We start from the raw sequence: 12,208 nt of genomic DNA on the forward strand, positions 1-12,208 counted from the left end.
CTATTTTATAATAAAATTAATTTTATAATATAATTTATTATACATCTATTTATAAATTTATTTTTATAAAATATCTTCAGCTAAAGCTAAATCAGGTCTCTTTAAAGTGTTGTGAGTAGAATTTTCCTCGCGGTTAATAAAACGTGACAATCAACTATATGAGATTACGAGTAGTCCAAAACTTGAGAGAAATTCGGGCCTTGGGTTTTTTCATTGGGCCGTCCACTGAGCCCAAGACCACCCAGCTTTCAACTCTTACCTTCTAATTTTCCTCCTCTCCTCTTGTACCTACGGATCATAGAATCATAGATACCACTTTGGTTTCTGGAGGGATGGCGTCGAGTTTGTTCAAAACCCTAATCAGATCGTCATCGTCCAATTCTCCATCGGCGGCCAGAAACTTCTGCCTCGTGAGCGCCCAAGTCAGCAACCACACCGCCAAATGGATGCAGGTGCCTTTTGATTTCCCCATTGCCAACAGCTCACTATAATTTCTGTGCATAAAACTCTAATTCGTGTTTTATTACCATATATCAGATCCCATTTTCTTTATTTTCTTCTCTCTTTAACGGGATTTCTGAGGTTTTTCTTTGCTTGTAAATGGAATTTCTTAGAACTGAAAATCTTGTACTATAGTAATTATATAAAATCTGAATTGGATGAGCTTAATTTTTGGGAGGTACTTTTATTTGTTATAATACCTAATTGGTGTCTTGTCGTGAAAATTGTATGGATTGACAGGTATAAGTTTTTCTTAAAAAAAGGAGTTTGAGGTTGACGCAAAAGTCTGCTTGGTTGCTGTGATAATGTAGGAGAAGGAAAAGAAAACTTGTTTACAGTCAGTAGGATCTGCCCGGGTTTTATCTATTTTTTTGGTTATTTACTTTCAGGTGGTACTAGTTGTTGAATCTATACTATATAGTGTTTAGGTTTTTCTTCAGAAAAAAAAGTTTGAGTTTTGTACCAATTTGGGAGGATGATTAGGCCCTTTTTTTTTTTTTTTTTGCATAAACACTAATATTTTGTTGAAAAGATAAAAGGGCATAGCTAGTACACAACACAAGTACAAGATACATACAAAAGAAAGAAAGAAAAAGAAAAACTAAGATCTAAACAAATCCCTAAAAGGAGGAAGAAGCAAAACTCCCCTCCCAAAAGGCACAAAGTCTGAAGGTGTAATGCAATTTAGGTAGTTTTCCTTTCCTTTCCTTTCACCCTGTTCTCTCTTTGTTACTGTGACTCTTATGTATGGATATGCTTGCCTTGTCTTGAGTCTTTTCGAATGTTAGAAAGTTATAGTTATTCCCTGTAATTTATGGTTATTCCCACAAGGAAAACTTTCTGGAAGGCTTAAAAATGTTTTAATGCAGGAGTATATGAACATTCCTATTTTCATTTTTTTATAGGATAGAAGCAAGAAGTCCCCAATGGAGTTGATCAATGAAGTTCCACCTATTAAGGTTGAGGGCAGGATTGTTGCTTGTGAAGGAGGTTAGTTTGTACACTGATTGATTTACTTGTTTATGTTACTTTCACCAACTGATTGATTTACTTGTTTATGTTACTTTCACCAAAGAAGCTAGATGTGGCTTCTATGTTCATGACCAAGTCAATGCCTTCCCAATGGATATGATTGGGTTCTCTTGTTTCTGGTTGCAGATAGCAATCCTGCACTTGGGCATCCAATTGAGTTCATATGCCTTGACCTGCCTGAGCCGGCAGTCTGCAAGTATTGTGGCCTTCGCTATGTTCAGGAGCACCACCATTAGGAGTCTTATGGTGATTATTATGCTGCATTGCATTCTGCATTGATGAGTGCCCAAGGGATAATTGTGAAATTGGCAGGGTGCATATTTGTAGCGGCATCTTCTTTTTTCCCAGACAAAATCGTGGTGTAATGATTTACTTTAATGTGATTAATATTTAGTGAAAATAAGCATTTGACATGCCCCTTCATGCGTTTCTGTGAGGCCCATCTATATGAAAATTTGAATTGCATTCACTTTGTCTACTAACTGTTTCATGAAACGTTGTTGTGAGTTCCATTATTGCAGAACTACTTCTATGACTTTTTTTTTTTTTTTTATAATGTTCGGTTCTCTTCCAATTGGGAATCATTTAATTGCATTAAGCTTACTCATTTGGGGTTCTTTTCCCTTGAGAACTGAGTAATCACTTCTTTATTCATGAGGTTTTGAAAACTATTCTCTGTCAATCTTAAATATTCAATTATGGCTCGTTGTTTTCCCTGCAAATTGGGATCAGCTTATACGATATCTTGATTATTGTTGGGGTTTCAGTGAGTCAGGTTGGGTCTCCTGCTTGAAAGTTGGAATTACAGAACATCTGGAGTCAATTTGGCCGTTCCTAACGACCATGTGAGCAGTAGAGGTACCTTAATGGTTTTAGATGAGATGACATGTTATCATGCATTAATTAAAGGTATAGTGTATTGAATTAAAGAAAGATTTATTGTGATTTTGTAAAAAAAAAAAAAAAATGAGGCAAGATTTCGTTTCCAACTCTTTATCGTGTAACTTGTGTTTGAATATAGGCGAAAGAAATCTGAGTTCTTAGGTTGATGCAAATAGGCAGATTATGCCCCTATATTTGCTTTAATTATTAGCCATACCTTGGAAAATGAAAACCTTAACAAAGAAGAATTGGTTTCATTTGAAATTGATCTATATTACAACATGCCAGTGCTCTTATGTTGATCCCATAGAACATGCAACAAAAAAAAAATGAGTTCGGTTTTGTGTACCATAGAACTCTTCTGGAAAAGAAAATATGCTTAGTAAACTAGATAGATCAGCATTTCTCCAACATAGCACTGCACTGCACTGCACTGCACTGCTTCCACATCAAACATGAACATTTTGAGCTAGCACGGAAGGTTTTGGCCATGATGATGATTAACCAAAACTACAATCAAATAAAGGATAGAAGTGTCCCTAATTCCCTGTATATTCTGTAGAGCAGTCAAAGTCACAAAACTGTTGAAGGGCCAACCCTGGACCCTACAAGGACAGAGAACTAACTACAATGGCAGCCAGAAAACAATTGTAACAAGTACATAAACTACGAGTGAATTCAGTTATCACCATCACCAGCATTTGACTTTTATTAACAAAATCCAATTGGCACAAAACCCAACTATAAGGATAGCAAGAAACTATTTTAACAGATATTAATTATCATGAGCAATAATAATCTCGAATAACCTTAAGATATGCCTCATAAGACCAAAATCCCCAAATGAACAGGGGCCAAATAATGATAAGATCATGATGCCCAGAACTAAAAAAAATGGGCCGTTCCTAACAGCTAAGCGGAAAAAAAAACCTGCCAATAATGACCACGTTAATACATGAATTGCCCCTGTTACACAAAGCATCATGCACTACCTTTATCAGCTGCCAGTTTGCTTCTCTGTTGATGCTCTGCGACTTTATAATCTACCACCTCTCGGAACAGGCTTGGATCAAGCACACAGTTCTCACTCCCATAGACAGCTGCTTGAACACTCGCCATCAATTTCGCTATTTCTCTTCCAGAGAATCCCTCAGTTTTAGCTGCCGCTTCCCTTAATATATCATCAGTCAACCCCTTAATCTCTATCTTCTGCTGTTCCCTTTTGAACAAATTTTGGATCCAACTAGATTTCTTCGGTCCAGCATGAGCTATATACTTGTCCAGGTACAGTTTTAGAAGCTTGAAGCGTTCCTGTTCCCCAGGCAATGGAAATTCCAAAGCTTCATCAATACGGTCTGCCACAGCTGAATCAAGATCACCAGGGCGATTTGTAGCGAGAGCAAGTACTATGTCCTTCGACTGGTCACCCGTGCGGAAAAGGAGGGCATTGAGTGCACTTCTTTGAGCTTCACTCATGTAGGTTTTGTTCCGCCTGCAAAAATTTAGTCAACACATAAAGGTCCTCAGCTAGAGTTTTCTATCAATAGATGGATGGAAGATTCTCATTTTTTTTTTCTTTTTTATCCGTAATCAAGAAGTTTTATTCATAAGAATAGGCAAAGTCCAAGTACACAGAGAGGGAAGATTCTCCTCTATATTTGAGTAACACAATATACATTAGCCATTACTCAACTGCTACGGATATAAAAATGAAAAGAGCACTCTTATAAGACCATGGGGAAAGTAAAAGAGGAACCAATAATAGGTATAGTCAGACGGTGAGCCATTATGCCCAACGACCATAGCTATAAATCATTCACCCTCTTCCATTTGATAATGAATTTGTAAGGCTTTTGATGAAGTTAGTTTTCTCCATGAACAAGGAAATTTCACAAATCTGGGCTTAGCTCAATATCTCATCATCATTGTTGTGACTGTTTTTATTTCCAAAGATCCAATGGTAGTGAAATAAATCAGAACTTCAACTGCCAAGAACAAAAATGAGAAGTCATAACATACTATCTAGTGCAAAGACATACAAACGGTAAGGACACACTAGAATGTACTTAGCCAATTAATAATCAATAGCTGCGGCCCAAACTACCATTAGTATTGAAAACCACTAATACCACATTTTGTTCACAAGTCTAAGATATGTTGAGGATAGTTTCATGTTCATGTTCATTGAATTATTCAGATGATGTAAAAAGCAATGAGCCTTATTCATCTTGTTGATGCCAAAGAGTATTACGATTGACAAATTGTAATTCATACTGAAGTGGCTGAACATCAATACTGGCAAGCATAGCCAATGCCATGGTTCAGATGGGGTGGTATGGACTGGAGTATGTGGTAGGTATAAATTATTAGATTCTTCCTAATTAGGAGAAACTCTATTGGCAACTTACTCGCACAGAAATGCATCAGCTTCATCAATGAAAAGCAATAAACCTTTCCTTGACTTCTTGGCCCAATCAAACAACTGGTGTATCTTGGTGACAGCCTGAGGTCCCAATGGAGCAACATCTCCTCCAGTCATCAATGCATAATCCAATCCCTATATGCATTAGAATTAGTAAGATGCAAATAAAGATGATGACGATGAAAATGGTGGCGAGGAGGAACCAAAGGCATATTTTCATGCAAATATGACTATATAATGAAAACACACGTAAAAACCCTTAAAGTATGGTACCACTGTCCATATACATTCACTAACAATTTCAATAGTATCCAAAATCTTGGCAAGACATGTTATTCAACTGCCAGTAACAGAGAAAATAAAAGTCCTATTTGCTTTCTCAGTGTCCACATATAAGATATCATTTTCATTCCTAAAATGCCTAGGAGCTCTATTTTTTTTATTCGGCAAAAGATAAAGGCCTGAGTATACAGGACATACAAAAGCATCGCCTATTCATGCACCTAAGAGCTCTATTAACATCAAATTTATCTAAAATTCAAAATGTGTAGGGAAATCAAACTTTTAACTCTCCAAACTAGCATTCCTTTTTGTAATTTAACCCCCAAACAACCATACTTGTCACACGGCACCCCAATTCAAAACAGAAGTTGCATAACACTATCACCATCTAGCCATTAGGAAGGACAAATTATTCAACACTGCACAATCTTCACATTTGATCTTAAGTGGCCACTTTAGTCTTTAGAGGTCACATTGTAAAGGAATGATAGTTCAGGTGGAAAGGGGGTAAAATATAACAATCCCAAATGTAAAAAATGAATGTAAATAATGGAACCTACTGCTATCAACTTATGAAAGCAACCAAGATGTACAATCACTTTGTTTATCACTCAACCATCTTACCATATAAATGCTACCACATAGAAGAAGAAAGCATTTTTACATGCCTATGTGTATGTATCAACGTTTTTACACAGAAAAAACATTTTTATCTAATTGTGTAAACTAAATTAAATGAACAAGAACATGAATTACTACAGTGGTAAGCAAGATCTCATACAGATTTACGAGCCAGCTCTCTAGCAGCCATTGTTTTTCCCGTTCCTGGAGGACCATAGAAGAGCATGTTCCGGAATGGTGCCTGATGGGATTTCGTATTGGCAGTTGCACCAGCCAGCTGTTCAATCCTTTTTTGAAGAGAAGAATGTAAAATTACATCACCAAAACCATTCCCATTCTTCAATGAAGATCCCTTCTCACCACCACGGGAAACTGTGCTCATGGCACGAGAAAACAAGCCCGACCACGGATATTTCCCTCTGGAGGACTCTCTAATCAGTGATGGTTGTCCTAATATTCTATCAACATAGCTCCATATCACCTTTGCACCTTCCCTGCAATGAAGAAAAGCAACCTACATAAGCTATAACTATGCAGAAAGAAGATAAACAAACAAAATAATACAACCAATACATCCAATCAAAAAAGTTCTTACCAATAAGACGTCAAAATTAAAGAGCTTTACCGGGGAAAAATAACTACCCAAGTGACAATGGTCACTATGTCCAAAGAATCGGTGCACATGGAGAATAATAATAAATTTCAGCAAATGAAGTTATACATCTTGCTATAGCCTTCTTGATACAAATAACTTTTACAACACCTTAAAACCAACCCGAACTGAAAGCAACAATATAGAGAAAAATGACAGGCTAGAAGGCATTTTCTTTCCACTTGGGAAAATTAAGACCCAGAGCAAGCATTAACTCCTTGGAAAGTTCTCGCTATAAGGTGAGTAGTAGAGCAGGGAAAAAAAGAAAAAGAAAGATTTTTTTATAAGTTTTCTTTTTTGGTTTTTGGTAAAAAAGAAAATAGAAAAAGAAAGATAGAGGAACAGCCAATAACAAATACCAACGTTATAACTAAAACAAGAAAAGTCAAGACTATGCAGCTCACTGATAGATATTTTTTTTTATAAGCTTTTGAAGGCAAACATGCACATACAAATATAAAGAGGACAGCATATTCCTATCCTCTAGTATGATTTAAACAAATACCTTGTGGTGTAAACCCCTGCAGCTAGAGCTGTCACTCCCCCAACAAATACAACCAACTTATTTTGATCGGTTAGAATGGCTCTCAAACCACCTGCAGAAGAATAGATGACTCCACACTAAGCCACAACTTCTCAAGAAACAAAACAATATGCAAAAAAAAAACTACAATTATGCCATGTCCTAGGTTTTGGTATACCCATACATATTAGGAATAAACGATGTGACAAAAGAAGATTAGCTATCTCAATCGCCTGCCTTGTCTCCCTCAGTAAACTGAATCCAAGATATGAGGAGAATCCGAACAAATTAGTCACCCTAGTCCACTACATTTATACAAGATATTGTGAGTTTTGTGATATCCATGCCAGCAAATGATGAAAAAAACTGAACATTTAATTAAGATACAATTCAATGTAAAATGATATATGAAAATGTGTTTGTATGTGGCTATATTTTTTTTTTCTTTATGCTGTTTTCAAAAATCAAAGAAGACTACTTGGAAAACCAAAAAGGAGCAAGAGGATCCAAGTCCTGCAAGTACTAGCAAAAAACAATATACAATATTACTTGAGCTAAAGTAAAAAATGTATGTTTTTCTATGATGAATAATTATCTATGGTGGGCAAAAGAGTGGAATACTTAATAGTGATAGCAAGCCTTTCTTGGGTCATATTAAACAATATAATTGAGTTCATACCTCCAATATGTTCAAAAGTAGTATTTATCGCAGCTACCCATTTCTCTCTCTCTGCATTTGCACGATCAACAAGAATCCGTCTGTTAACCTCTTCAGCTAACTTTGCTTCGTGGGCTCTCCCTTCTGCTTCTGCCATAGCTCTCACTCTGATGGTTTCACGTTCTATCTCAGCCTTCTCCCTCTCTGTTTGCCGACGTTGTGCTTGAATCTGCTCTTCTGTTGCCCGTCGAGCTTGCTCCTGCCTAATTGATGATTCTTCTTGTAGCTTTACAAGCTCTTGATTCCTCGCTCTCTGGTGCTCATTTTCTGCCTGCCATGAAAAATAAAGCAGATTTAATTATCCATCACAAAATAAATTTGTAAGAACCCAGAATAAAGTACTTGCCTGCATCCTCTTCCTTGCCAATTCATCCTCATAGCGAGCCATTTGGGATTTTGTTTGTGCTTGATGCTGAGCTAGCTTCCTCTGTTCATCATATATTACCCTTTGTCTCTCCTACCAAGCAACACAACATAGAATTCACAAACCAAAGAGTATACCAGCGAAAAAAGGGCTTGGTATCATACTCTCATAACTACCAGAAATTCTTGAGCATAAATATGGGTGCATGGACCAAATAACACTCAAGAGAGAGCTAGACAGCCTTCTTATTTGTGTGGCTAAAGCTGACAGTTCACTAAGCAGTTGTATATATACGCATATCACTAGCTCTGAATGAAGTATACAAGCTGCCAAAATCATTATTTGCCAAAAACATGCAAAGATTACAGAACAAGCTGCCGGCTGATGCAGCTCTAAAAGAAAGGGGCCTATCAAATGGAAGTTTTCAGCACCCACCCCAGCCCCTTCTTTAATTTTTTTTTATAGGTAATCAAGAAGTTTTATTCATAGAAATAGGCAAAGCCCAAGTACACAAGAAGTATACATTGGGCCCTTTCTTTAAATTTCTAATGAGCTTATAGCAATCCAACTCATATGATTCTCATTGAAACTATTGGTTTGTGAGGAGAATGGAACCACAGTCTCATGCAGGTCCTTCAATGCTCCCTAAAAACAATAAGTTTTTTAGAAGACAAATTTATTAAAAATCGCAACGGAGTGCAACCGAAGCACACTGAGTGCATACTGCCACCCATTGCCTCGTCATCATGGAGAGGTCTTAAGAACTCCAGAAAACAGCTTTCAATGCCTGATCGATGCATCAAACATCATGCCAAAATCTTCTCTTTGACCATCTCCCACAATGAATATGATAAGAGGAGAATGGAACCACAGTCTCATGCAGGTCCTTCAATGCTCCCTAAAAACAATAAGAAGACAACTTTATTAAAAATTGCAACGGAGTGCAACCGAAGCACACTGAGTGCATACTGCCACCCATTGCCTCGTCATCATGGGGACGTCTTAAGAACTCCAGAAAACAGCTTTCAATGCCTGATCGATGCATCAAACATCATGCCAAAATCTTCTCTTTGACCATCTCCCACAATGAATATGATAAAGCTCTAGAAAATCCCCTAACCTACCCTTATTTTTTTCCACATGCCAACCCATTCAGGCCCACTGAATTCATTAGAGCACCACTCTCTCCACGTACTACCGTACTTGACTTCTGTCATTGATTGCCATAATGCCTTGCTTTAGTAGCCAAGTGCCACAGCCATTAGCACAACAAAGCATGATTAATACCGGTAAATTTCTAACCCCCAACACCCCAAAAGAAACACATATCTTGGGCCCATTGACTAGATGAAACTTGGACTTATCCCCAATTCCACCCTCAAGTATTCCCTCCAAAGCCTTTTCATATGATTGGCCACACCAATTGATTTAGAGAAAAGAGATATGGTAGGTGGGAAAATTGGATGGTGTTTCTTTAATCAAACTTTTTTTTTTATCGGTAAATAAGATCTTATTGATCGTAAGAATAGGCAAAAGCCCAAGTACATGGGTCTTTTTAATCAAACTTATTGTGCCTCCTTCGAAAAATGGAGTTCCTTCCATCCTTTGGCCTTGAATAACACCCCCAGAGGAATTATGAGCACTTAAAGGCAAAGTTGTCACCCATATCCAAGAACTCTAGCCAATCTATCAATATTCATCACGGACTAACAAAAAATAATTCAGATTTAGCCAAATTAATCCTCAAACCTGAAACAGTTTGGAAACAATAGCGTAAATGACAGAAATGAGTCTAAATGGGCTCATCAAAGATCAACATATTGGCGAATAGGTGCAACAGAAGCAACAGAAGCAACTCAACAGAACTCCTCTAACTTGCAGAAAATCCTGATAGGAGTTGTCTACCCAAGCACACAGCAACAAATAGCGTTTTACTCAGCGCCTCCACGAAAACAATTAACAATAAGGAAGATAGTGATTCCCCTTGTCTCAAACGAGCTACTAAAGAAGTCAAAGGGTGATCCATTAATCAAAACTGAAACCGCACTGAAGACATGAAATGCACAATCCACCCATGCCATCTCTTCAAATCCACTTCTCCATGATAAATTAAGAATGATCCAAGTGAAGTGGGTAAGTTATAAAGATAGTCACAGGTGCTAAGTCTCGTATTGGCTACTTACAAGGTGAAATTGGGCTTTATAAGTGATTCTAGGGAAACTTCAAATTGACTAGTCTTTTTGGAGGTTATAGCACAAGTGTGGATGGTGCTTTCCATGATTAGTTACATAATTGCATAGAATCCCAAATGAACATTATTGTAAGCTTTTTTATAAATCCAGATAGTTTTTTTTTTTATATGGGTAAAGCAAGAAATTCTAAGGCCTTGTTTGGATACAAGAAGCCTTTCAACTTATCTCATCTTATCTCATATAATCATTACAATTTTCTCAAACTTCCAAACAAAATACAATAACCAATTCAACTTTTTAAAATCCCAAAACAAAAATAATATCAAAAAATAATATTCTAATAATATTTTATTCAACTTTCAATTTTTATCTCATCTCATCTCAGCTCACTATCCAAACCTTCCCTAAATCCAGATAGTACCCTTGGAATCATGGATCAAAGTCTACATCCAGACTCATTGACACTAAAAGGAGGATCTAGTTTGTCTTCCCTTTTCTTTATTGGCATTGGGTGTCCAAGAAAAAAGTCCCGACTAATCTCGGGGGTGCACAGGCCCTCGACAAGAAGTTTCCCGCTAGTGCATCTTGGGTAATTTAAAGAGAAGCTTCCCCAATCCAATAGCCCCTAGAAATTGTTTGCACCCAAGAGGATTTGAACTTGAGACCTAAAGGGAACATTCCACCAAGACCAAGGCTTTTACCACTTGAGCCAACCCCTAGGGGTTTAGTATATGTCTTCCCTTGATGATAATAACAATACAATTGGATTGTTTTTGTAAGCAATAAATCTTTACTAAGAAGCGTTAAAAGGCACAACTCAAGTACACAAGGAGACAAGAGATACACCTATGGTTATCTCTTGTAAGAAAAAAGAATCTTACAGTTTCAGCTTGAGCTTGCAGTGCCTTGAACTCTGCAACCTTTGATTCCATCTCTGTTTGCCTTGTCTCTTCTTTCTTCTTGATAAATTCAAACACCTATACTAACAAAAAGAAACCAGTCATTCCCTCCACAAATCATTAATTATATAGCAGTCCCCATTAAAAATCCATTTACACTCCTCAACGTTATTTTTCACAATTCCTCAAGATAAATACCATTGCGACCCATTAATTCAGAACAAAGCCCATTTGGGGAAACTAAAAAGATAAAACTAAAACTAAAAACTTCGAAACCCATCAACGATATATCGGAAAATGAAGAACCAAAGATGACAATGAAATGAAAAGAAAAATAAATAAAAATAAAAATCCATTTATATAACAGCGCAAACCAACCTTCTTGGCATGAGAGGAATCGGTGATCTCCTTCAACGCCTTGGCCCCCCGCTCCAGCGCCTCCGGGTCGAACCCCGCAGATGTGGTCCTAGGATTATCATTCCGAATCCTCGGCGGAGAAGAAGACTCGGTATTAGCCTCAGATTCTGGCGGATTGGACGGATGAGATTGCCCAGGAGGAGGAGTAGGTGAAGAAGAAGAAGAAAATGGAGAGAGTTTGAAAGACCCATCAGCATAAGCCAAGTTGGATTGGGATGATAAGGAGGTCGAAGACGAGGCTGCCAGGGCTGATATGAGCCCCAGCGCAAATGATTTAGCCATTTTTGCTTCTCCTTTTTTCCCCTCCAGGTAAAAACCCTCTGAGTTGAGATTTTGTGTGGGAGAAGGGAGAGTCTTTAGAGAGGTTTAGTGGGGAAGGATTGGCTTGCAGAGCAAGAATGTGGAAACTCAAACTCAGAGACTCCCTTATGTAACTTATGTCATGTTATCGTAGAAGGTTGCAGAGAGAGAAATGGTGTTTGAGAGTTTGAGAGGTTGTGGGGTTTTGGTAGGGTTTGTGTCTTTTTCTTTTCTTTTTTTTTTTTTTAGGGTTTTGTGGCGGGTTTTTGTTGGTGGGGTGGGGTTTTTTTTTTTTTTTTTTGGGCTTTTATTTTTTTTTTTCATTTTCTTTGTTAGTTTGGCATCTTTATTAAATAAATTTACAATCATTAATAAAAGTCATTTTTTTAATTTTTATTTTGAG

At 37.3% G+C, this 12,208-nt stretch overlaps 2 protein-coding genes across 2 annotated transcripts; one reads left to right on the plus strand and one right to left on the minus strand.

Annotated features, from left to right (window-relative positions):
- The first annotated feature begins 244 nt into the window (after positions 1–244).
- LOC108989562 (NADH dehydrogenase [ubiquinone] iron-sulfur protein 6, mitochondrial) lies at positions 245–2,053 on the plus strand. Its single transcript, XM_018963207.2, has 3 exons — positions 245–452; positions 1,407–1,491; positions 1,660–2,053. Exons 1-3 carry the CDS (start codon positions 333–335, stop codon positions 1,767–1,769), a joined length of 315 nt encoding a protein of 104 aa, XP_018818752.1. The 5' UTR covers positions 245–332; the 3' UTR covers positions 1,770–2,053.
- Positions 2,054–3,056: 1,003 nt separating this feature from the next.
- On the minus strand, positions 3,057–12,024 carry LOC108989569 (ATPase family AAA domain-containing protein 3-like). The gene is made up of 8 exons (XM_018963218.2): positions 11,467–12,024; positions 11,071–11,166; positions 7,980–8,090; positions 7,595–7,904; positions 6,898–6,988; positions 5,901–6,234; positions 4,824–4,972; positions 3,057–3,907 (listed from the first exon to the last, which is right to left on the minus strand). The coding sequence occupies exons 1-8, from the start codon at positions 11,785–11,787 to the stop codon at positions 3,397–3,399; spliced, it is 1,923 nt and encodes a 640-aa protein (XP_018818763.1). The 5' UTR covers positions 11,788–12,024; the 3' UTR covers positions 3,057–3,396.
- Positions 12,025–12,208: the final 184 nt, after the last annotated feature.

The sequence above is a fragment of the Juglans regia genome, chromosome 16, assembly GCF_001411555.2.
Source record: "Juglans regia cultivar Chandler chromosome 16, Walnut 2.0, whole genome shotgun sequence".
Classification (NCBI taxonomy): domain Eukaryota; kingdom Viridiplantae; phylum Streptophyta; class Magnoliopsida; order Fagales; family Juglandaceae; genus Juglans; species Juglans regia.

Excerpts from the sequence above, each read along its gene's own strand:
- LOC108989562 (XM_018963207.2), top strand. The coding sequence starts at position 333 with ATGGCGTCGAGTTTGTTCAAAACCCTAATCAGATCGTCATCGTCCAAT. Across the intron at positions 453-1,406 it reads ACACCGCCAAATGGATGCAG|GATAGAAGCAAGAAGTCCCC; the intron begins GTGCCTTTTGAT and ends ATTTTTTTATAG. Across the intron at positions 1,492-1,659 it reads GATTGTTGCTTGTGAAGGAG|ATAGCAATCCTGCACTTGGG; the intron begins GTTAGTTTGTAC and ends TTCTGGTTGCAG.
- LOC108989569 (XM_018963218.2), bottom strand. The coding sequence starts at position 11,787 with ATGGCTAAATCATTTGCGCTGGGGCTCATATCAGCCCTGGCAGCCTCG. Across the intron at positions 8,091-11,070 it reads TGCAAGCTCAAGCTGAAACT|GAGAGACAAAGGGTAATATA; the intron begins GTAAGATTCTTT and ends GTTGCTTGGTAG. Across the intron at positions 3,908-4,823 it reads GCTGATGCATTTCTGTGCGA|GCGGAACAAAACCTACATGA; the intron begins GTAAGTTGCCAA and ends AAATTTTTGCAG.